General features: G+C 40.0%; 1 protein-coding gene across 2 annotated transcripts in view; it reads right to left on the bottom strand.

Moving 5' to 3' along the window:
- Positions 1-3,905: 3,905 nt before the first annotated feature.
- The window catches only part of HOMER2 (homer scaffold protein 2), a 93,281-nt gene continuing 72,001 nt past the window's right edge, over positions 3,906-25,185 (bottom strand). For both annotated transcript variants that reach the window (XM_067556116.1, XM_067556118.1), the window contains exons 4-9: positions 24,281-24,373; positions 22,542-22,681; positions 20,251-20,407; positions 17,229-17,339; positions 10,809-10,889; positions 3,906-4,984 (exon numbers count right to left, since the gene is read on the bottom strand). In XM_067556116.1, coding sequence (XP_067412217.1) covers positions 4,796-4,984; positions 10,809-10,889; positions 17,229-17,339; positions 20,251-20,407; positions 22,542-22,681; positions 24,281-24,373 — 771 coding nt within the window. In that variant the 3' untranslated portion in view covers positions 3,906-4,795. The remainder of the gene's footprint in view (positions 4,985-10,808; positions 10,890-17,228; positions 17,340-20,250; positions 20,408-22,541; positions 22,682-24,280; positions 24,374-25,185) is intronic.

The raw sequence follows: 25,185 nt of genomic DNA, 5'->3' as shown, positions 1-25,185 counted from the left end.
TTGAACTCTTACATCTTCTGAGTTAAGAGGGAGTACAAGCTCACATGAGGAAATCTGTATATGTCTCCAACCTAGACCTAATGCAAAGAGATAACTAACCCACATCGGAGGGGTGCTGGAAATTCATTTTTGTAAAGCATTAATAATAAGCAAAAACAAATCTGCAGACTGAGGCAGGGGGGCTGAAATTAGTGCTTCTTTGGTCACCTTGGGATCTTCCTGGAACAAATTAGAGCCCTGGAAGGTCAAGGGTACAAATGCCAATTCAGTTTGAGCAGGATGCACCCCTTGAGTGAAACATATTTGATTTTCCATAGCTATCCCCATATAAAGCTCAGTAATTAAAAATGCATCACTGAGATACCCAGACAGTAACTTTACTATTCATAAAGAAGCCTGAGCTCTGCAGATATAAAAATCAGGAGAGATGGGTCAGGACTAATGGCACAACCTTGGTAATAAATAAATAAATAAAAATGCAGCATTGAGTAGCACTTTCCTATGAACAGCATAAAAAGGAGAGGTCAGAGAATCAGCAGAGATCACCACGTTAGAGACCTCACATATTTCCACCAGAACTTTATCTGACACACAATACTTAGTCGGTATAACTGAGATAGGACTAGACCTCTGTCAAACAGACTCCATTCTCGAGATGCAAAAGCCTTGGGGGAAGCCACATGAGGGATGGCCACATTGTTCTGATCAGGGAATCTCCCCAAAATATCCACTTTGCACCCTGATAGTGGAAGTATTTTCCAACAGAGGGCAGCCTCTAGGAGACTATAGATTTAGGGGGCTCTGAATAAGAATCACCTGTCAGGTTCCCCATGAAGGAAGTTACCCTCACATGTCATGAAGTTTTTATCCTGCAGGAGCAGAGCCTCAGAATCATCATTCCCCCAAACAAACTTGAGCATGGGGCCACGGGACTGGAAAGGATACTTAGAAGTTGGACTGAGCTGAGAATCGGGGAGGACAGAAGGAGTGGCTGTGTGTGGAAGGAAGCCAGAATGCAAGACTGACTGCGCAGTGTATTCTGTCAGAGGCAGGCAGGCAGACACTGAAAGAACACCAGATAATGGGTTAAGGACCATGGACAAGTCTCATGTGACCAAACAGGCTTAATAGCTAAGGAGAGCTCACTATGGCAGGTAGACCACTGAGAGCTCTCTAGGTTGCTTAGACAGCATGGCAGAAATGAAACAGCAGAAAATGGGGGGAAAACCTGATACTGAAGAATGGGGAAGGACGAAACCAGCTACAGCCTGAGGGAGAGTTCAGCAGTTGTTACTGCAGAAATAGAGGGCCTGGATTCTCAGGGCCACTACCTACAGACGGATGAAGGTGGGCCAGAGAAAGCATGAATGTTAGATCCTTACTTCTACCTCAGAATTGCCCACAAAGAGAAGGCTTGGTTTCCCAAGGCCCTATACTCAAAGTCTGTTGGAGGAAGGGGAGAGAGGAGAGCTTTTTGTACCACACTAAGTCCCTGAGGAGTTAGATGAGGTTCACATATTCACACTGCGAGGGGATTGCTGGGCTGCAACACAGCTTCAATTATAAATAAAATAATATTTTGCAATCATATTGTCTTTCATGCTCAGAACTCAATGTGCTTTACCAAATAGATTTAGCCTCATAGCAGCCCTGTGACATAGGTACATATCAGCCACTCTCAACGAAAGAACCTGTCTGGTAGGGATCAAGACTCAAGGAAGAAATGGCTGCAGGTATCCAAGAGACATAAGTATTAACTTCCTGTGGACTGGGACCCTGCACCATTTCTTCCTATAATCTCCTCTAATTTCTAAGAGAAGACAGAGTGGTCAAGTTGACAGAAGACCAATTCACATGATCCTTACATATAACAAATAGGGCCATGAATCCCAGGACCCAGGATTTATATTTGGTTAAAGGGAAAAGAGTGCAGAGAGTAATTAGACAGGGCTGTCAATCCTCTGGAGGATGGAAACAGCCAAAATGTCTGAGCCTGCAAACTGTGCGCTGAACTCCCTCAGAACCTCAACCATGTGAGAACTGAAGATACCTGCCTAAGAAGGAACAGGAACTTTGGGCTGAGGGAGAACAGAGATTGCTTGAGCGGCATCCCCTTCTGTTCCCCAGGTTGCTCAGAAATGTGCAGCATAAGTAGAAGGTCCAGAAATAAATGCTCTCCTTTCTAGGCTCTGCCTCCACACCTTTCCTTCTTATCTTTATTTCATCTTTATGTGGCCTTGTCTACATCAGAGAACTGTACAGGTTTTACTTAAGTCAGTTTTAAAACTAATTTAGTTAAACCAACAAAACCCTCTTATTTCAAAATAAGAGTGGTTTATTTCATTTATTTTAATCTGATTCCCAAGTGGTTTAAGATAAACTGAAATAACCAGATGAACCCAAAATAAATCTGGATTAAACCAAAATAAGTGTGTTTCCACAGCCCTTTGAACTTATTTAACTAAATACCTTTAAAACTCACACCTTCAGTTAAACCAGTACAATTCTCTCATGCTGACAGGCCCCAAGACTCACTAGGGGGGGAGGGGGGGGAGGAAGAAAAAGAAAAGAAACAGAAGATTGAGTAAGGCTCTCAGTATGAAGGAGGTAAAAGCATTAATGGGAAGTAGAGTGGGGAGCCTGGCAATTTATACTGTTTCTGACTGACAATTGTTTTACTTCCTTGCTTCCTAGTTGGTGCAGCTAACCTTAAGAGTAGGATGGGAGAAGAGGAGAAGTAGGTCATATGTAGATGCAAACTAAACACTGAAATCATTTGTTCATAAAAAACACTCTATTTCCTTTGTCATTTTCAATTTTGAGTACTTGGATCACATTATCTAACCCCACATTTTGCACTGGCAAAGCTTATTTTCACACACCCACATTCTATATTATGTTTCTAAGTACCTGATTTTTTTTTTTTAATACTGGCACTCTACAACAATTTTTATAAAGACCGTCATATACCTAAATGGTCCTGCTTTATAATATCAGTTGTATAAAAGGATTACAAAGCACACATACAAAAAAGGCTAGGCTAGGCAGACAACACTTCAGTGGTAGATGCAATCTAAAATTAAAGAAGTATTGCAGATAGAGTATCTCTACAGACTTCCAGTGTCTGGATAATTATATCTGTGTGCAAAGGTATTCAATATACTCTTCACTTACCTTATTAAAATGACCAAAAAAACCTTGGTTATAACTTTTACTGAGAATTAGAAATCTAATTTGTAACATGTGAAATGAATGTTGTGACATGGCCACTCTATTCCATCCTGTTGCAACACATTAATTTCACACTTCAGTAACCTTTGCCAGATTTAAAAAAAAAAAAAAAAAAGGCAATACCATCAATGTATCAGACATAAACAGAACTTCTTGCCCAAATTCCATTTGCATGGGATTTGAGAATAACTTCATACCAGGTTATTCTCTAGCAGTTATTAAAAAACAAAAATAAAAAAACCAAACCACTGAAGGTAGTTATGGAGACAAATGCAGCTAGACTGAATTCTGAACCAGTGTTGCTGTTTATGTCACTGCCTGTAGTGAAGTACATTTGCTTCTTATTCTCATGGTCCTGGAACCCCAAGCATTCTCTTGCTTTACTCAGAATGTGTTTAGAGCTGCTGAATAATCAAACACAAGTTACATCGTGTTTCTGCAATGCCTTTCTTCTTGTCATTCTAAATGGGCAATTTGGTGTCTAACTTACACCCTTGAATATGTCATGAGATTGGAATATATACTTCAAAGAAAAGGGCTTTGCTTTCATGCTACCTCAGCCCTGGATGTCTCCTGAACCGAAACTTGCATTGTACAAAACCATCCCCAGCGGTTTTGTGAAATGAATTAAGGTTTTTTTAGATTAACTTCTCTGAAATCACTTCAAAGGATGTTCACAGCCTTTATTGAGTTATACAGATAATTAGAGGGCGCAGCCCTATATGTGAAACAATAGCCTCTCTCTATTGCTGTATATCTGGTCCCAGGGAGAGTGTGGTTTTTTCAAAGATGTAATGATTAACTTAATTATATGAATTTAAACACTGGGGCTGAGGAAAAAGATGCTTTTGTTAAACGAGACAAGTTGTCATCAGCGGTTCTATGATTTATTTGAAGTATAAGAGCTGAGACTGACTGCCACATTGCAGATTATGTAAATGTATGTGCATATACATTTACATGGTAAACCCTGTATCAGAGGTCACACAAGTATAAAATCTGTTGGTTACTTTCTGTGAATTAGGCTTTATTGATTTGTTCCTAAGGATCTTAATATCTACTTAGAGGGATTCTCCACACTTGACTGCAGCTCAACTCAGACACATTTTACCAAACTGATTTACACACTGCAGGAGCCCCCTCTAATCTTAACTCCACTCCACTCAACAAAAGAAATAAAATTGCATGTTGCTAGGAGTATTGATAGTCAGGACTAGAAAATACTTCTTTTCTGTTTCTATGGTTGCAACAGCCCTTAAGAAAGATATAAATTTCCCTGCAACAACTAACTGCATATTCATTTAAGGTAGATCTAGTTCCAGATTCCTGAGACAGAATCCTCCACCTGTCCACAAACCCAGAGCAGCTATATAAAACATTTCTATTCTCAACAGAATTCAGTGAGCAGCACAACTGGTTTGAAAAAACACAGCAAATTTTCAGCCTGTATGTACAAAAACAATGCAAACAAGTGGAACATTCTAGTCATATTTTGTAAAACACACATTTGGGATCAACAAAACACCAAACACTGAGACCCTAGATTACAAAAATCTGTTGCCGTCTAGTTGTCAACTCCCAGTTCAGACAGTCCTTGTCGGAAATCATGTAGTTCATCTATCTTCCCATCTAGTATGTCTAAAAAATTCTTTAATTCAGTTTTAAGGTTGCTCTGTCTCTGTTTGCGCTCTTCAACATCTGTCCTTAGTGTTCTGATTTTCTCCTCAAGGTCTCTGTTCTTTTTCTCAGCAGCCTTAAAAAAAGAAGAAAAAATAACATGAATCATAGAGAAGAGTGATAAACAACATTTACCAGGGCAAAGCAACAATGCCAAGCAGATTTTAAATGTTTTGCTTTGACTTTCTATTACTCTGCCTAATACAAGCATCCCTGGAAGCAATTTTGACGTGCTAGGGCTATTATTATTTAATCTGACTAGTGCAGGGAAGGATACAGATTAAGTGGAAAAGTGGATAAGATTTTGTCATTTGGTTGATATCTTTAAATTCAGATGGATTTAAATTGTGCGCTGTGCATACATTGCAACAGTTGCAAAATTAGTCTCTGTGCCACAAATTATATACAGTTTAGCTTTGAAAAATAAGCTTTTACAAAACATCACCTGAGAAATAATGTTGCTTTATTAAGTTCTGCAAGATTTCCTTTGAATTCCTGGAGTTATACTGTGGCTGAATACTTATGCATACAGTCAGTGAAAAACTTAATGCTCTCCCACTCTGCAGTTTGCTCTATTAATGTTTTCTTTTTTTTAGAAACTCATGTTCTCTTATTTCATTAGCTTTTCCTTCTGCTTTGACTCATTTCAGGACAGTGTAAATATCTAAATGTAGTCTTATTAAAACTTTCAGTAATGATCTTTACCATGTAGAAATGGCCAATATTAATATCTTAGTCCCATGCCCCACTTTTCCCTATCACCTCTTCAATAGCCTTTCAACTATTTTCACCTAGATCACCATGTTTGATTTATTCTTTATTCACGTATTGTGTTTATGGCAGTTTGATTAAACATGTGAAAGTGCTAGACAAACATTACCACAGTCCAAAGACCTTTATTTATTTATACCCAGAACAGATATAGCAGAAGCAGGGAAAATCTCCCAACACACTGCCTGACCAAGGGTAACCATTTCCATGTGAGAAAGTGGTTCGGTCTCCATGCCCTTGCAGTTCCAGATTTTGCTGCTCAGGCTGCTAATTTTGATGGTGACTTGGACTCAAATGAAAGTACTAACTTATATAGCACAGCCATAGGCCAAAACAAGCAACAACTTGTAATGCCTTCTTGGTCACTACCAAACCCATACCAGTTACCTAGAGACTCCCTATCCCAAACCCTGGAACTATAAAGTGCCTCTGGTTCTTACTTTTTATGTTTTCCATGTTATGGCATATTTATCCCCTAGCCACTGTTCCCCTTGTAGTGAGCTCTGCTAAGCTTGCCCCCATCACAACTTAACTGATGCCAAGAGGGATGAGTATCTTTCCATAAAGGCAAAATGTATCCAAGAAAGGCCAAAACAGAAAAATGTCAGCTGAAGTACTAGTTCAGAGCATTTCTCCAGTTAAATATTCAAGTCTATAGATACATATATTAAGATTTGGTTTTTTAGACATTAGTAATTATTATTATTCATTTAGTTACTTCTTCTACATTTTGTACAGGGATGAGCACTGATGGTGACTGATTAATCAAAAATTAATATCACTGAACAGATTAGACAACTAACTAACCACAAAGTGAAATTTCACTATTAAAAATATTTGTACACTCTTTGTTCAAACAGGAACAAAACTGACCTTCTCTTTCACTCTTTGCTTATCCATATTTACAGGGTGTCAAATGTTGAAAAATAATTCATTGCTGAGAACATGGCCACATGCTTTTTAATTTTACTATCTTAAATATCAACAGGGAACCATACCACTGTCTTTGAGCTCTGCACAGGAGCTGGAGGCAATGAAGAATATGGAGAAATGTGGGCAAGAGGGAGAAATTCTTGATACAAATCAATTCTTAAAGAGTCTTTTACTCACCCCTCCCTTTAGAATCTCACATCTAGGCCATGTCTAGATCTTGCCACCACTTCCTGTATAATATCCCTGAGATCTGACTTCTCTCCCTCAAAACAGCTACATTTTTTGTCCAAGTCCTTATCATCTCACTTCTCAACTACTGCAACCTCCTCCTCTCTGGCTTTGACATATCCCATCTCACCCCATTTATATCCATTCAAAACACTGCTGCAAAAATCATTTTTCCAGTTTGTCACTTCAACCACGTTACCCTTCTCTTTGCATCCATCCATAGGTTCCACCACCCCTACTGCATAAACACAAATTACTAGTCTTTGCTTTTATGGTCCTACACAGCTGATCTCTGCCCTATCTATCATCTCTTACATGCTACTGAGATGTCGAGTCTGGAATCTTCTCTACTAGTGATGCCAGTCTTCATCATCTTTTTTTTTTTAAACACACACCTCCATACACTCTCATGCTGCCCTGTGCATATAGGGAGCTCCCCATAAACATTCACAAAGGTCACTTCATTGTCCTAATTCAAATCCCTCCTTAAAACCTTCCTTTCCATTATGACTACAGAAAATAATTATAATTAGACAGCTGATGTACTGTTACCTCAGCTTATCAGACTGACCAATATTGTCTCACTGTTTCCTTGTGTTTCCCCCAACTGTTTGTTACATCCTTGATTTAACCCTATGTGCAGCACATGATTTGGTTCAAGAGATAAAGATAGCGGAATCACATGGTAATGGTCACCATAACATAATTAAATTTAACATTCTTTTACAGGGGTGCTGGAAGTAGGGGTCCTTGGCTTGATGTGATTTTCATCATATACAGGGTTTGCAGTTTTATTCAATGGATTTCAGCACCCTCAGTATAAAAATTGTTCCAATGCCACCGTCTTAGTAGGCCAGAAAAATACCAAAAAAACCCAACAGGGTAACATTTAACTTAAAAAAGGAGACCTACACAAAAAAGAGGACGTAAAATGTTGGACATAAATTTAAAGGAGCCGTCACATAGTTTAAATGCCTGCAAAAAGCATGGGGACTATATAAAAATACTATATTAGAGGCTCAAATATACCCCAAATCAAAGAAGACAATAAGAGGACCAAAAGAATGCCACCATGGCTAAACAGCAGTGTAATTGAGGCTGTCAAAGGCAAAAAGGCATTCTTTAAAATTTGGAAGTTAAAACCTAGTGAGGATAATAGGAAGGTGCACAGACCCTGGCGGTTAAGTATAAGAGTATAAAAAGGCAGACCATGAATGAATTTGAGAGGCAACTCACTAAAGATGCAAAAACTAACAGTAAGAATTTTTTAAGTACATCAGAAGCACGAAGCTTCATGAACAGTAAGTGGGGCCAATAAATGACCAAGGTGTTGATGGAACACTCAAGGAAAACAAGGCCATTGCAGAGAAGCTAAATTAATTTTTGCATCAGTCTTTGCTGCAGAGGATGCTGCAGAGGGTCAGATGCCAAAAAGGATAGCTCTGATGTGGGTAACAGATCTGAAGAACTGTCCCACACTGATGTGTCAATAGAAGAGGTTTTAGAACAAACTGATAAATTAAACAGTAATGTCTGGACCAAATGGTATTCACTCAAGATTTCTGAAGGAATGTAGTATGTAACTTATTGCTGAAGAAAGCCTGTGCACCAGATGACTGGAAGATAGCTAATGTAACACCAATTTTTAAAAAGGGCTCCGGAGGCAATTCTGGCAATTACAGCCAGTGAGCCTAACTTCAGTTCCAGGCAAATTGGTTAAAACTACAGTAAAGAATAGAATTATCAGACACATAAACAAACACAATTTGTTGGGGAAGAGTAAATACAGCTTTTGTAAAGGGAAGGCATCCCTCACCAATCCAATAGAGTTCTTTGAGGGAATCAGCAAGCATGTGGAAAAGGTGGATCCAGTCAATATAGTGCACTTGGATTTTCAGAAAGCCTTTGACAAGGTCCCTCACCAAAAGCTGTTAAAGGAAACTAAGCAGTCATGGTATAAGAGGGGAGGTCCTCTCATGGATCAGTAACTGGTTAAAAGAGTAGAAACAGGGTAGGAATAAATAGTTTTCACAATGAAGAGAGGTAAACAGTGGGGTCCCTGAAAGATCTGTACTGGGACCTGTGCCGTTCAACATATTCATTAATGATCTGGAAAAGAGGGTGAACAGTGATGTGGCAAAGTCTGCAGACAACATAATATTATTCAAGATAGTTAAGTCCAAAGCAGACTGTGAAGAGTTACAGGAGGATTTCACAAAACTGTGTGACTGGGCAACAAAATGGCAGATGAAAATCAGCATTGATAAGTGCAAACTAATGCACACTGGAAAAAATAATCCCAACTACATATATATAAAGATGGGTTCTAAATTAGCTGTTATCACTTAAGAAAGAGCTTGGAGTCACTGTGGATAGTTCACTGAAAATTTTCACTCAATTAGCAGTAGTCAGCAGATGTAAAAAAGGCTAATAAAATGTTAGGATCTATTAGGAAAGGGATAGAAAAGAAGACAGAAAATATCTTAATGCCACTATATAAATCAGTGGTGTGCCACACCTTGAATACTGTGTCCAGCTCTGCTTGCCCCATCTCAAAAAGGATGTAGTGGAACTGGAAAAGTTTCAGAGAAGGGCAACAAAGATGATGAAGGTTATGGAGCAGCTTCCATATGAGAAGAGACTAAAAAGATTAGAACAGTTCATCTTAGAAAAGAGATGACTAAGAGGCGATATTATAGGAGGTCTATAAAATTATGAAAAATGGGGAAAAAATAAACAGAGAAGTGTTATTTACCCCTTCCCACAATATAAAAACCAGGGTCACCTGATAAAATTAACAGGCAGCAAATTTAATATATACAAGGAGGAAGTACTTTTTCCACACAACACACAATTAACTTGTGGAACTCATTGCCCTGGGATGTTGTGATGGCCAAAAGTATAACTGGGTTAAAAAAAGAATTAGATAAATTCATGGCGGATAGGTCCATCAACGGCCATTAGCCAAGATGGTCAGGGATGCGACCCCATGCTTGGGTGACCCTAAATGTTTGACTGCCGGAAGCTGGGTGGGAAGATGGGTAGATCACTCCAACTGCCCTGTTCTGTACACTCTCCCTGAAACCCTGGTACTGGCCACTGTTGGAGACAGGATATTGAACTAGATGGACCATTGGTCTGATTCAGTGTGGCAGTCCTCATATACCTGTTGTCAATTTATACTTTGATTATACAGTGCAGGGACTAGTTCTCTGTTAGTACAGTACATACCACAATGAGGCCCTGATCCATAATGGGGACCCCAATGTCCAAATCCTTGAATGCATCATTTTGACATATGCAATTAGAGTTCAAAAGCTTTAAAACCAACCAGATTCAAATACTTTGGTGATGTGGGTTATATAAATAGCTACATAAAAATACAGACAATATATTGTATTCAAAAGGACTACCCACCATATAAATACCCCTTGTATGAACTTCTCCACAACGTTCTGTAATTAGTTTTTGATTTTTTTAAACAAATAACTTTTCTTCTTTACTCTTTCTTTTACAACAATTAGTTTTAGCTGCCATTATGATGTTAGTTTAACTGACTTGACTTCTCAAGATGGTTGTTTGGAAGGAGACTGGTGAATGCTTATCAGCTCTTGTATGCGAAGCAGTCACTGTAGCACAGCATATGAGGTAATGCAAGGCAAGGCAAGGCAAGGCACATACTGGATATAGAATACCCTGGAATCTGCCAGGTGACAGTTGCAACATGATCCCAGAGTAGCAACTTTTTCAAACAACCAGGCAAAGAGACAGAAGCTATCTATAATTACTTCTAATTCTGGGGCAGCCACAGTATATTTTGCATGTAATTAGCATTCACTTTTATGAACTGGGCATCTCTTACCCTTATCAATTAAGTTACAAACAGGTAAAAATATATAAACATGAGAAATATAAAATAAAATGTCCTTTCCACTGTGTTTAGATCCATTTATTTGCTGAACTTGTACCTGTAATTTCTGAGATACAGATTCACATTCTGACATTAGTTGGGGTATAATTTCACCCTGTTTTCGAAGATCCTCCAATTCCTAGGAAAAAAACAAAATAGGAGAATTATAACAAGCTTCAGTTAAAAAAAAAGCTAATTTGAGGCTGTGAAATGATTTTGCACTAGTAGATTGTATGTCGCACAACACTGAGATTCAAATAACTGAAAATAATGTTTTAGTTTTACATCTGGCAGTAGTTAATTTATTAAATTAAATAGAATAATATAAATTTTTGCATCACATTTAATTAATTGTTTCTTGACTACATAATTTCTACACCCAAGCATAATCTAACCTAATCTCCAGCTAGTTATATTTATGAATTCTCAACCTACACATAGAGACATATTCAATGAGAGAGAGAAATCTGAAATGCAGTAATGCTAAAAGAGACCTATGGGTGACGGCAGACAGCAAATTAGATATGCATTTGCAATGATATATGGCAGCAAAGAAGGTCACTGGAATTTTGAGCTGCATATGTAAAAGCATCAGATCACAGAGCACGGTGGTAACAGGCCTTCTTCTATACAGCTCTGAACTACAGCACCTGGGATACTGTATTCAACTCTGAGCACCACATTCCTAGAATGATATGGACAAACAGAAGGGAGTTAGAAAAGAGCATCAAGACAAATAGGTGACTGAAGGGATGGATTCAGGGCTTAAATTCAGCTGGAGCTCCGTTCCAATAAATATCTTCATACCCATGGGGAGCCCCAGAGTGATTTCCCCTCTCCCTCCTCATGGGACTAAAGCCCCAAGACCCTCCTTCCTACAGCTGAAGCCTGGAGACCTGCCACTGTGGAAGGCAGGAGTCCCTAGCCCCACAACCTCACTGCAGAGTAGAAGCCCCAAGTTCCCCCCCCATCCCAGCCCAGCAATTGAAGCCTTGAGCCCTGAGGACCCCCCCTGGAGTTTTTTTTTACAGCATGTTGGGGGCCAGGGGAGGCCTCCAGGAAATAATCAATGAGAATTTAAGCCTTGGATGATTTAAGAGGAAAGTTAAGAAAAAAAAGTATATTGCTCTGCTAGCAGCAAAGGCGCCGGTGATGTGGGGAACATATTTGAAGAGTGTAAATACCAACGGCTAAATCATCCCCCTTCCTTCATTAAAAGCTGCAGAAAGGGGCTTTCTAGGTGAAAAACACCCACAAGGATTCACTCCTGGAGATTTTCCCCTGGACTCCAGGAGGAGACGGGCTGCCACCTGTGGAGCAGATCATAGGATCTGCCTCCAAATGTTTATTTCCTCAGATATTCTTAAAAAAAAAAAAAAAAATGTTGTGTCTAACCTAGTCAGTCCTCACTCTAGTCCGGTATAGGATAACCAGGCCATATCACACCGAACAAGTAGAATTCTGGGATATGTGACACCTTCTCTTCCAGATACCGGTGATCACATAGCAGAATAAGAGTATAAAGGAATATGTACCCCACACTCCACCAGAAAACTATGTAACAAAAAATGTTTCTTCAGTATCTCCAGATTCTGTTTCTCCAGGCACAACCGCATTTCTCAGATTTCAGTTCTAACCCAACTTTCAAAAGAATCTGGTCTATTCCACAGCGCTTTTTTAAAATTTACTTCCAAAATTTTTGCCAAAAATACCACCCCACCCAGAAACCGAACTTTCTCGAGGAGTGATCCTATCAGCCAGGACATCGCCAATATTTTGTATGTTCTTCTCCAGCTTGTTGACCATTACTTTATAGGATTAATGTAAAAGGTCAAACGCCTTGTCAGGGTGGCCTGTTTCTGACCACCACTTTGAAATCAATTAAAAGCAGCTTCTAATGCAGGTGTATCAGGCACTGACGCGGATAAGAAAGATGTTAACTGTGACTCAGAAGCCTTACTAGTCTGTGTCAGCAAGACTACCCCTCACACAGTGGAGTCCTGATATTGATTTAAAAGGTGACATGTAATAGATTGTTTGAAATCTAACAGCACAATCGTCATGAATGTCACTGTGAAAGGTTTGTAACAACTCTGTAGAGGAAATTATGGATGCTCTCTGATATTATGCCCTGGAAACTGGAAACAGACAAAGATGACAAAACAGGTTTCTTCTACATAAAGGACAATGGAAATATGGCAGCAGATGCCCTGTCCAGGAAAGAGGGCTCTGACCTTCTGCCTCTGGGTTAGCCAGTAGCTAACCCTACTGCAGCTTTGTAGGTGGGGGGAGGTATGACCCTAAGAGCATCCCAGTGCCAGAGAGCAAGGGGCCCACTGGTATCAGGTAGTGAATTTCAGTTGGCCTGACCAATTCGGCATACCCCAGCTATGCTTATAATCTGTATCTAAAAGGTGTCATATAATATGTCATTGGAAAATGAATAACTCACTGATTATTAATATACTTGTGTGATGTATGTATGCAGTGCGTATTAAGAGTTATGGCTATATGCTGGAATGATGACTAAAATATATTTAAACCTGGCATGTCAAGGTGAGTTGGTAAACAAGTCTGCCCTATACAAAGGAATGTTTGCTTCTCTGACCAGCCCCATCATCAGACAAATACAACAAAGGTCCAATTTACATAACAGATAAACAAAACTATCAGGGTAACAAGTGGGGGAGGAGACAGCATGGCATCTACACCAAGCAGGAGAGAAAAGCTTGGTCTGAGGTTTATTTTGCAAATAATACGCTGTCTATAAAGACAAGGGGTCTGAACCTCAAGGGATAAGAAATTGAATTAACTGATTGTATACGATATTACTGTACTATAAAAGTTTTTATAATGAGGTATTTTATGAAAGCCTTTGACACACTGGTGATTAATATAGTAAAATGTGTGTATTAACACTACATAAGGAATTATGGATACTTGTTGATATTAGGCTTTAGAGTGTGTCCAAACAAAGGGAGAAACAGGTCTCTCCCACACAGGAGGGAATGTCGCAGCTATTTACCTGTCTCCTATGTAAATTAAGCATGTTGAAAGCCTTATATACATGCAGGGGGATGGGAAAGTCACAGGAAGGAAAAAGCAGCGTAAGATCATCCTGCCTCTTAAACAAGACGGTTGAACTTTGGAAGTTATAGCAAAGATAGAAGCCATCTTTAGCATCCATCACTAGACAGACACAAGGAAACAGAACTCTTGCGAGTTGAAAAAGATGGGTCCTTCAACTAAGGGGGATGGGTTGAAGTCTACTGAATATAAATGAGCAACCTACTTAGGCAAAGATCTTTCACCCAGGAAGACAAAGGAAGCCAGCATCTTGTACTGCCATAGAAGGCCCTGACTGAAGGAAAGTCAGCCATGGCCGGAAAGAAGGAAGATTGGTGAACCATCTTGAGCAAAGCCTGTACCTTGCAAGATTAAGTGTTAGACTTTTAGATGTGCACTTTCATTTTTATTTGCTTGTGACCCTTTCCAACTTTATTCCTTTCACTTGCTATCAGTTAGTCTATGTCCTATTGTTAATAAACTTGCTTTATTTTTACCATAAACCAACTCAGTGCTGTTTTTGAAAGAAAGGTGTATTTATCTCAGTTAGGTTAATAAGCTGTAATGTGCTTTTGTCTCTTTAAAGGAGAAGCAACCCTTAGTATTTCACTGGGCTGTCCAGGAAAGAGGTAAACACTTCAAGGCACACACAGTTTTGGGGAAATTTGGGACTGGAGTGAGTTGGGGTCACCTTATCGGTTGTGACCAAGGCTGGTGGAAGCCAGAGTGGGCTGTGAGGCAGTACACAGGTTGCTGGGGCGCTAGAGCTGCTGAACCAGGGCTGTTTAGCACACAGACGCTCAGGGTGTAACCTGAATACTTGTATGTTGGCTATGAGCATCTGAGGCCGGAAGCTCATTGTGCAAAGCATTGTGAGGCACCCAAGATTGCAGGGCAAGTAATGGCACACCTCCTCACTGGTCTGGATTGCTCCCCCAGAACTCTGTGACAGTAACCCACTGCGTTTATTTTGAGAAGCGAACCCCCATGAATCTTTAAGCATTCTGATGCCCTTGTATAGGTCTGTGGCTTATATTTCTTTTTCCAAATACCTCTGTGTCACGCTGGCTGGATTGGGCGGGGGAGGGGGGGACATTTATTATGTTATTTAACACCAATATGTCAAAATCATAGTAATTCATGTGAGATATGCCATGCCAGGTACTGTTAGAAAGGCTATAATGGGTTACGTAAGATGATAATGTTTATATTCATGTGTTATATGTGTAATGGAAGTTATGGATATGTTTAATATATCTGTATTTCAAATTGTGCTGTGTCTGGGTCCCACCCCAGACAGGATGGCTGCAGAACAATAGCCTGCTTAATGGCCCATTAAGAGATCCACAGGTACAAAGGGCCAGGGAGAGAAGCCAGGGATATACCTGATGAGTCACCAGGACTTACTCATGTGACTCTGGACTCCATTTTGGTTCCTGTAAAATTCCACAAGCAGCATGACACAGACCAAAGGACATAAAAGGCAGCTGCCTGGGGGTCCATTTTGTCTTCACTCTGTCTTTCAGTCATGACCTATCTCTGGATCAACTCATCTACTGAAGTTGTGAAACAAAGGACTGAGACCCATCCAGGTACTGGATGTGTACCAGAGGAATTATACAAGCCTGCAAACTCCACAGTTCTCCTAGAAACCTGATATATATGGACTTTCAAATCATTTGAATGTATCTGACTGCTTTAATCCTTTAATATTTCTCTTATAGTTTGTTTCTTTCTTTTTATAACAAACCTTTAGTTTTAGTTAATAAAGGACTAGCTGGCAATGTGGTATTTTGGGTAAGATCCAAACTTGTATTGATCTGGTACTGTGGTTGACCCTTTGGGGTCAGGAGAAAACATTTTAGTAAAGAGCATAGAGTTTAAATAACTGGTCTCTTTACTGGACGTAGTGGCTGATTGGGAGCCGGAGACTGAAATGCACTAAAGGGGGTTGTGTATATTTGTATATTGGCTTCTTGATAACTGATGTGGGGAATCAGAAGCAGTTTGTGTCTGGTTGGGAAGTCTGACTTCAGTGTCACCCACCCGTGCTGGGAGAATCTGCTCTCCTTTCGCAGCCTGTCCTGACTTTGGCATTTTCAGGTGGCTACCCTAGACATGGATGGGTCACACTCTGCTCCTCTTTACATCCCTTCATTTTTCTCTCGTCCCTTTATTATTCCTCAGATAGAGAGAATTTCTGAGTGGCTTCTTTCATGGTTGCATTTGTGAGCCGGCTCCATGCTGGTTTGCCTTGCAAAGCCAACAGCAGGTTATTTATGGTGGTTTAGTGCTAATCAGGAATCCACTAATGTAAGAAACAGTCTGAAATCAAGCTGGTGCAGTTGATTCTCAAAAACAAATGAAAGCTAGGCCTGTAATATTCATGAGTCAATCAATTTTCTAGCTTATTCGGTGTCTTGAGAATGTGAACCTCAAGGAAAATGCTAGCACAAAGTAGGGGTTATTACATATGCTATTAGAGCGGAAAGGTTGGGAAGAAAGCATGACATTTTCCTTTGAAACTTGGTGCTGAAAATGACATTATATTTTTAACTGTGCATCAAAATCCATCTCCCTAACCTATCTCCTTCTACCATCTTAAAACTCCTTAATAGCATGGCTTTTTAGGAGCACCAGCTGAGAAGCTATAATGGCACTAGGCAAGCTTCACTACACCTGCTGTCTGCGTTTGCTCTTGAGTCAGCACAGAACATTTGATTTCTACAATGAAGGGGGAAAAAAACCAACAAAGATTCCATTCTTTTTCCCTCTCGTCCAGGACTATAACATCATTCTTGTCAGCAAAATGAATACCCTCGAAGCTAAGACGAAAGATTTAGGAACTTTGAATGAATCTGTCAAGTAACATCCTCTGATATTAATCTCCATCTTGGACTTAATTCTTAAAATCAGAAGGTGTGGGTTGCAAAATAGTAAAGTATAAGACTCTGCTGAAAGACAGCATCACCTGTCTTAACAAAGATACTAAATTCTCTTGCAAGGGATATCTTTTTACTGACAAGCACCTGAAGGTCAACAACTCCACGTAAAGTGACTAGAGTAGGGGACTGAGAGCCGTAACACTGTTTAACTAATTCATGGTTTTAAAATGCACTGAGATCCTCGGAAGTGCAAAGTATCGTTTTTGTTAACAACTGCCAAACCCAAATGCCTAATCAGATAAAAATTCAGAACCTACTGTGTTGTAAATGACTGATTAGGGGACACAGCTGAACTAGGAGGTTGCTCTGAAGAGTCTTACAGCAGCTAGAAAGAGCAGTAACCTAAAATGCTGGGCTCTCTTTGACTGTGGATGACACATTATACAAAGCAACACATATAGTGAAAAGCAGGCAGGCCCACTCTGACTTTAAAGAATTTCTAAGCTTTCTAAGCTCATTTTACTTACTAGTTCTTTGTCTTGAAGTTCTGATTCCAGTTCCTGGAGGCGCCTGTTCAGTTGTGCATTTCTTTCTTTCTCTTTATTTATTTCATTGCATTGTTCTTCCAGCTCTTCAATCTTTAAGAAACATCATACACAAACTTCAATTCTCTGCAAATCTAGGGGCAGATCCTCCACTGGTGTAAACTGTCACAGCTCCACTGGAGACAATGGAGGTCGGACAGTTCACATCATCTGAGGACCTGCTTCCTAGAGCAGCGGTTCCCAACCTTTTCGAGTGCGCGGATCCCTTTTCAACCACCAAACATTTCGCAGACCACCACATGCTACCAGTTGTAAAATAAATGACAGTAGTGGGTTTTTAGAAACTATATGAAATTATTTTTTATTTGAAATTGGTACATTTCTTTGGTGAGGATATTTTTTTTTTTTTTCGCGGACCCCCTGTAGTAGCCTCGCAGACCACCAGGGGTCTGCGGACCACAGGTTGGGAATCGCTGCCCTAGAGTATACCAGTTAGTACAACAGATCAAAGTTACCACTGTTCTATTTAAAATTAAGAACAACTAAGTAACCCATTTACACACACACACTAGGGAGCCTCACAGGATGCATTTACTGTATCTCTCAGTTCCATATAATTACATGGGGCTGTGCAAAGCACTGGGATGTCATAATTTGTAATGAAAAGCAATGGATGGGGATAAATTTGCACTTCCATTTTTATGCAAGTATGAGCCAATAGTCTGGATACAGCCTGAAAACTTAGCCAGAAGGATTAGTAGAGTGAGAGATGGTGCTTTGATCTCTCACACAGAGAATGAACTTGCTGATTCCACACTTCTAGCCATCTCTGGACTCTGATCTTGCATGCTGCACTGCTCCTAGACCACCAGGCCATCTCATTAACATGTATTTTTAATTCTCAGTTTTTTGTTACTCTGGGACTGTACTTGGCATCATTTTAAGGTAGACCAATATACAAAAATTTCTAACCCAATTAACACAGGAAAGAGAACTTCCCAGCACCCTGTACTGGTGCAGCACCAAGGCCTATTGGGAAATCTACTTGAGAGAAGAAACATAGAAGAATCTCCCTCTCTACTGGAAGATGATGACACTAGACTATATGCAGAGAGTGGGGCTACATGAACCACAGAGAGCATCTGACCGTTGGGCTATAGGTACCTTAACCTCTGAGATAGAAGAAAGCATTTGGTGAGCCAGTTCATTTTTTACTACACTTAAGGAGAAGTGGCACATTTGCACCTGCTAATGTCAATGAAAGCAACTTTTCCATGTAACATTACACAAAAGCAAACAGTGAATAAATAGTTACATTGCACGCTATCCTATTTAACTGCAATCTACTATTTCAATCAACTATTTCTCCCTTATACATAAAAGAAACCTTTACTGCTAGCCTTAACAATGAACAATAAACTCTATGCTCTAGGAACCTGATTTATCTAACAATCTAATATTACCTTGACGCTAACAATTAGCGCCAGGCAATCTTGACACCCAGCATGGGTTAAGTGGTAGTCTAAACACAGTGAAAGCTTGCTGGGAAGCACTGATTTGCTCTTTCAGAATTATCACCACATTCTGACAGTTATGTCCCCAAATTGCACACAAACAAATATAAAATCTCCATCTTGCAAGGACAGAGGGAATTCCAATAGGCATTTTAGTACTCTGGCCGGTAAAACAGGTTACATCTGGCTATCAGTGGCATTCCCACAAGCTATAGCTTTCTTCACTTGGAGTGTAGTGGCACACAAAAAGGAATGAAAGTCCTCCCTACCCCTGAAAACAATAGAAAATCAAAGATCACTTACAATCTGCTCTCTACATCGAATGCCCCAGTGATCTGTATAAATGAAAGGCAAAAACAGCAGCAACAACAGCACCCAGCTTTTTGGAAAGTAGTTGAAGATCAATAGATGGAAATTATCACTACAAGCAGCATTCATGGAAACTGAATTCCGCTGTATTCAACAGACTTGTACTAGTGCGTGGGCCAATTACAAGCTTTTGACAGATAGCACCATATTATTTTAGTGACAGTGCAAGCTACTATTCTAAGCTAGGGGTTTTAAAAATCTAAATTTACATCCCCCAAGTGTTCTCTCCTGTGGTTCACATTCAATCCCTGCACTATAATGCTGTGAAATTACACGGTCAGTAAGGAAGAGAAAAAGGCTTTTGGCAACGATCTTCAATAGGTTTCTGGAGTTGAAACACGCTTCTTTGAAGCTAGTGAGTCTGATTCTCAGCCTGGTTCCTTGTTCCTCCTCCTCCCTTTTTGTGCTTACAATGTTATGGGTACCACTCGTGTTATCGTTTTGCGGTCTGATTTTGAGGTTTAATTAACATTATTGAATGGTTCTGAGCTTTATTTTACAACAGCCGCCTGAGTGAGCACAAGGCATCAATATACTATAGTTAAATAAATTAGGAAAAGAGTACACAATGATCATCATCTTTGTCGAAGTCCTCTTTCTTCTCATCCTACACAACAGCACCAACAGATAGCAAGAGAAGCAGGACAGAGAGGAAGAACAAATGAGTATAAAAGAGATGCCATTGCTGTCTCTACTCTGCCTAGGCGCTGAGAAGAGGAGCATCAGAAAAGGTTTAGAAAGAACCATATTAAGGATTTTTAAAGTTTAATTCAATAACATTACAATAAATACATACTTTAAAAATGATAATTCAAAGAGCTTGGGTCTAGATTTTATAACTGGTGGGAATCTGAACTTTGTTTTTTGCTTCTCACCCTTGGTGCTGCTGACTGTCTTCCTCTGCTTTGTTCAGCACTTGGCTGCAGTTTCCTCAGTAGATTTTGAACAGCCTAGTAGTGCTGGTTATGTTTGTAAATATTGTACAGCATAGGCTGTTTGTGGGGACGCTGGCTTGGGGCAGGGAAAGGGAAACAGGAGAGGAGTCCCCAAGTCACCAGGAGCCAGGGTTCTCTGACATTTCAAATGGTGCTCTGGGGTTCTATCCAACCCACTCGTGTTACCTTGTTCCTGAGTCGATCATTCTCTTCCTTGCATACGGAAAACTGTTTTTTCCAATGTTCTACACTGGCAGCAGATTCTTGGAGTGCAGAGGTCAGCCTGGCATTGCTTTCCCTCAGAGTCTGCAATTCTGTTTCCCATTTCTTTACACTGGAAGAACTGAAAATAACGGGCTAGAGTTAGATTCGCTAACGTTTTAGCTCCATTTATTCCTCCGTAAGAACACCTGATTGCAACGGTGGGTGGCAAGCTGAATTAGATACAGCATCCTAGTGGAATGACCGCTGCACATTGACCCCCTGTCACAGAGAATATCGGACCTGCTCAAGTGCATATGATCACCTATCTCTAGTGACGAGCCCACAGACAATAAAAATCCTAAAGCTACTACATCTAGCATAAAAGATGCTCCATTAACTCAAGTGGGAGGAGCTTGTGCTTTTGGAGCCAAAAGAACTATTGTCAGTGGCAGATGTGATGTTTAGTTAGTGGCTGTGGTATCTGCTGTTTGCAGCCATGGAGTTTTACAGCATTCTTTACTTCCCATCTGAAGCTGTAATGCAATGTAGTTGTGAATTGTTAAAATAGTGGCTGCATTTCAGACGGTACCTGCACAAGTGTACATGTCAGTTTATAAAACAGGGTGGGATCTTTCAGGATGAAAGACACTGTATAAGATACTATAGTATTAAGCCAAATACACCTTCAATACACCTTCAATTTTTTTTTGTGGTTTTCATATCTACAAAGCTATACAAATATTACTGTTGAAGAACTAAACATCCCAGGACCTTCCAAGCTCCTATAAGTGAAGGGTGAGGGATGTGTCTTTTAAAAATGTGAGGGACAGAGGATGGAGGAAACTGAAAGCTCCCAATATCTCGGTTGCTACCTGTTACCAGCCTTTAGAAGTGACAAAAGCCAGTAGGAATATAAAATTATTCCATTAAAAATTAAAAGGAGGGTTGATGTACATCATACACACTGTATGCAACCTTTGGATTACTTATTGTATCATATGGCTTATGCTGCCTTTTTAAAAAAATAACTTTTTAAAAAGTAACTGGTGACCCTGATATTATTTTCCTTTCCACACCTGGGCATATTCATATGCTAGGGGCAGAGATGTCAAATAAGTAGCAAGAAGAGAATTATGGTGTTTAAATGTCACTGCTTAGAACATTCCTTTTTTTATTTTTTACTATGGCTACAAAATTATATTGATTTGCCTTTTTCAAATCATTTATTAAAACAAATGGTACAAAATGTGATTCCAAGGAACACTGTGCACCACTTTAAAAATGTACTCTAACATTTTCAGAAAGCTACGTGAAATTATATCTTTTTCCTTTAATTTTTGATGGTGAACTAATCATTCTCTTTTGTAATTTTACACACCCTCACCTGTTTTCACAGATAAAAATACACCCAGTGAAATCAGAAAGAAGAGAAGATTGATTTCACGCACTATCAGCAGTAATTGCTCCCCTCTGGCCTAAATGTTATTTCTGTATTCTTAAATCCACACGTCCATGGTTGGCAGCATGGCCTGGTATCACAAGGGTAAAGGATAGTTTACTTCATCATGCACCAAATCAGAAAGAAACTAAGTGGAAAATCACCCAGTTTGAGAACAGAACTATCTGCTAAAATCAGCTCATTCACTCATCTAATATGTGGTTTTAAATTAATGCAATAACATTTGAATAATTTCTGCTAATACTATTAACCTAGATATTGTAAGCTAGGACTATTGAATATTCAATGGTCTAAATTGTATAAGTGAACCTTTGATGATTTATTAATGAGAAAAATATATACATTTTAAAACTTTAGACAGGAGACGTTTTAGCAATATACCAAAATTCCTCCTAATTTTTAGCAATTTAAAGTTTACTTGTGAAACAAAGCTTTCTTAGGAACACAAGTAAATTAAAAATTCATTAAGAGGTTTGGAAGCCACACACAGTTCACTCTTGTCTGTGTACACCCCTTACTGCTACAGAAATAACATACGACTGTATGTGCTATGCTAAAATAGGACACTGATTATTTTTCAGTTTATAACAACATGGGTAATAGACAGGCAATAACATAGATCCAATAACCACTTTTTTGATCCTCTTCCCATGTTACTTCATCTACCTTGGTACCTGCCTTTTAACAAGTATAGTAATTATTAGGTCAGATAGTTGTTTCCTTAATAAACCGTCCCTGGATATGTATATGTAACCACTACCAAAGAGTTACTGCACATGCATTCAGTGCAATTTAGATATTACATGAGATTTACCTTTGGGCTAGAGCAATTTTCAGTTTGTCATTCTCACTTTTCAGATGAGCATCAGTAGGGCCACCATGAGATGCCTTCTCATCATCCGTTCCATTCACGCTGGATGCCCGAGTAGAAGATGGTGTTTCACGTCCAGATTCCTGCAGCACAATCCACAGATCAGTGTTAACATGAAATCATATGCTGGAAGCGATCTCAAGAGCTTATCAAGTCCAGCCCCCACCACTGAGGCAGGACCATCTAAACATACACCATCCCTGACCAATGTTTGTCCAACCTGTTCTTAAAAATCTGCCATGATGGGGACTCCACAATTTCCTTGGAAACCTATTCCAGAGCTTACCTATCCTTATAGTTAGAAAGTTTGTCCTAGTATCTCACCTAAGTCTCCCTTGCTGCAGATTAAGCCCATTACTTCTTGTCCTGCTTTCAATGGACATGGAGAAAAATTGATCTCTGTTCTCTTTATAGCAGCCCTTAATTCAGTAGTCCACAAACTGTGGGGCATGTCCCCCTAACATGTGCGGGGGGGGGGGGTGGGGGGGGGGGGGACAGGGCACCAGGGCCTGGGCTAGCCCCATGTGGAGAGGGGAGGTAGCACCAACCAATCCTGCTCGGCCCCCAGCTCCCAGCCCCACTCCTGCCCCCAGCCACGTTCTGGCCCCAGCCTGGCCATGCTACTCTCCCTGCTCCTGGCTCTGGCCGTGCTCCAAGCCCCAGCCGCGCTCCTCATCTTACTCCTGCACCTGGCGCTGGCCACGCTCCTCACCCCAGTCCTGCCCCTGGCCTTGTTCCTGGCCCTACCCCCTACCATGCTGTGCCCAGCCCCCAGCCACCTCTCCTCACCCCGCCCCGGCCACAGTCCTGGCCTCCTGCCCCAACCACAATCGCACTCCTGACCTCCAGCTGCAGGTCTAGCTCCTGGGGGGTGCAGACCGGGTAAGGGGGGCCGCGGAACAAAAAAGTTTGGGGACCACTGCTGTAACATATTTGAAGACTCATCAGACCCTCTTCAATCGTCTTTTCTCAAGACTAAGCTTGCCAAATGTGACCAAGAAGTGGTGCCAGCTGGCAGAGGGCTTTCACAATTTTACCAGGGTTCCCGGCAGCAGTTGTATGCATATTAAATTTACCAAAGGGTGGCATGTGAGATATATATCAAAAGCCAAGAACCCACTAGTTGTCATAATCATTGTGAAAGGTATGTACGAATAATGTTTAAGGAATTACATATCCGTACTGAAAATCATGATCTTGAGGTATGTGAGTTAAGGCACGTCATCAGAAGGTGATAAACAAGCTTCTGTCAGGTAGGAGGGAAAAGACACTTCTCTCTCTCTGGCTGGTCACGTGTGTATTCTGTATTGTCTGCTTCATAGTGGAGGCCTATTTGCACTACTGAGCCTGATGATTTTATTTTACATGAAACCATTTGTTTTCCGCTATTATTCATAACATGCATTTTAAAGCCTAGACTTAACTTGTTAATTTTTAAAAATTATTATAACTCAGTAACCCCCTGCAAATATTATTATATTTAAATGAGACAGCGAAGGAGAGAGAGCATGCAAGAAAAAGAATATTCCTCCAGCAACATTCATGGCCAGTCGTTAACAATGATCTTTAACCATCTTCTTTGTTGACACTTTAAACCAGAAGAGCAAGTACATTCCACTATTGAATCTAGTTTCAAATAATTTCTTCTTCGTGTTTATATATATTATAGATAAATGACTTACTTGGGAATGATTGCTTGAGGTCTCAGTTTTCTCTTGCGATCTGTCTCTTGCTAGTTTGGCAGCTTCTTTTACTTCCTGGAATTTCTCTGCAAACTGCCAAATGCATGAAGGATATTTATTAAAATCATTTAGGATACATTAAATCTGTTCAGAATAGCATCTTTATATAGTTTCCTTGTAGTCCGCAAAACCCCATGACCACATAATCAATTATGGCAATTTTTAAATTTTAGATATGAAACATTAAGTGTGTGCTTGAGCTGAATTAAAAACATACAGATTCCCTTAGAAGGGATGGTAGTGACTGTTTTGAAAGCAGGGCAATATTTCCAGTATTTTCTAAAGAAACTATAATAGTTTGGGGTGGGGAGGTAGACATGGGTTTGTTTAAAAAAAGTTCATTGTCTAGTCAAGTTTGAGGATAAAAGATGTAGGTTTAGATTAAGGGTCATCAAACGTCTTTTGTTCTCCAGGGAAAGGCAATTGAAGGAAAGAATATAAATGAGCTCCTAAGACATTTGAGGGATGGAGGACAGGGTGACATAAAAGGAGCAGGAAGGAGAAATTAAGGTATCCGTCTACCCCAAAAATAAAGCGGGAATGTGGGAGCAGATGGCCTCTCTCTTAAAAGTCTTGTGTTCTTATGGCTGATAAAAATAAAGATATTAGGCAATGTTTGAAAACATAAAAGCTTTGGCTGTTTCTGTTCACATACGATGTTAATTCAAATCACTAGGAAACAAAGGCAGGGAAGCTTCTACAATTAAATCTGAGGATGGGAGTTTCAAAACCAAGTTCCAGTAGGCCTTGTGCTGCTTTTAAAAGGCCCATCCTACAGTCTTACAAACCAAAGGCCTCATACACAAACCCCAATCATTAACACAACCATTTCACTTTGTGGGGCC

The sequence above is a fragment of the Emydura macquarii genome, unplaced genomic scaffold, assembly GCF_026122565.2.
Source record: "Emydura macquarii macquarii isolate MOO-44397 ecotype Brisbane River unplaced genomic scaffold, CSIRO-AGI_Emac_v2 contig_1644, whole genome shotgun sequence".
Taxonomy (NCBI): domain Eukaryota; kingdom Metazoa; phylum Chordata; order Testudines; family Chelidae; genus Emydura; species Emydura macquarii.
The sequence above is the reverse complement of the archived record's forward strand: the minus strand, read 5'-3'. Positions and strand labels throughout refer to the sequence as shown.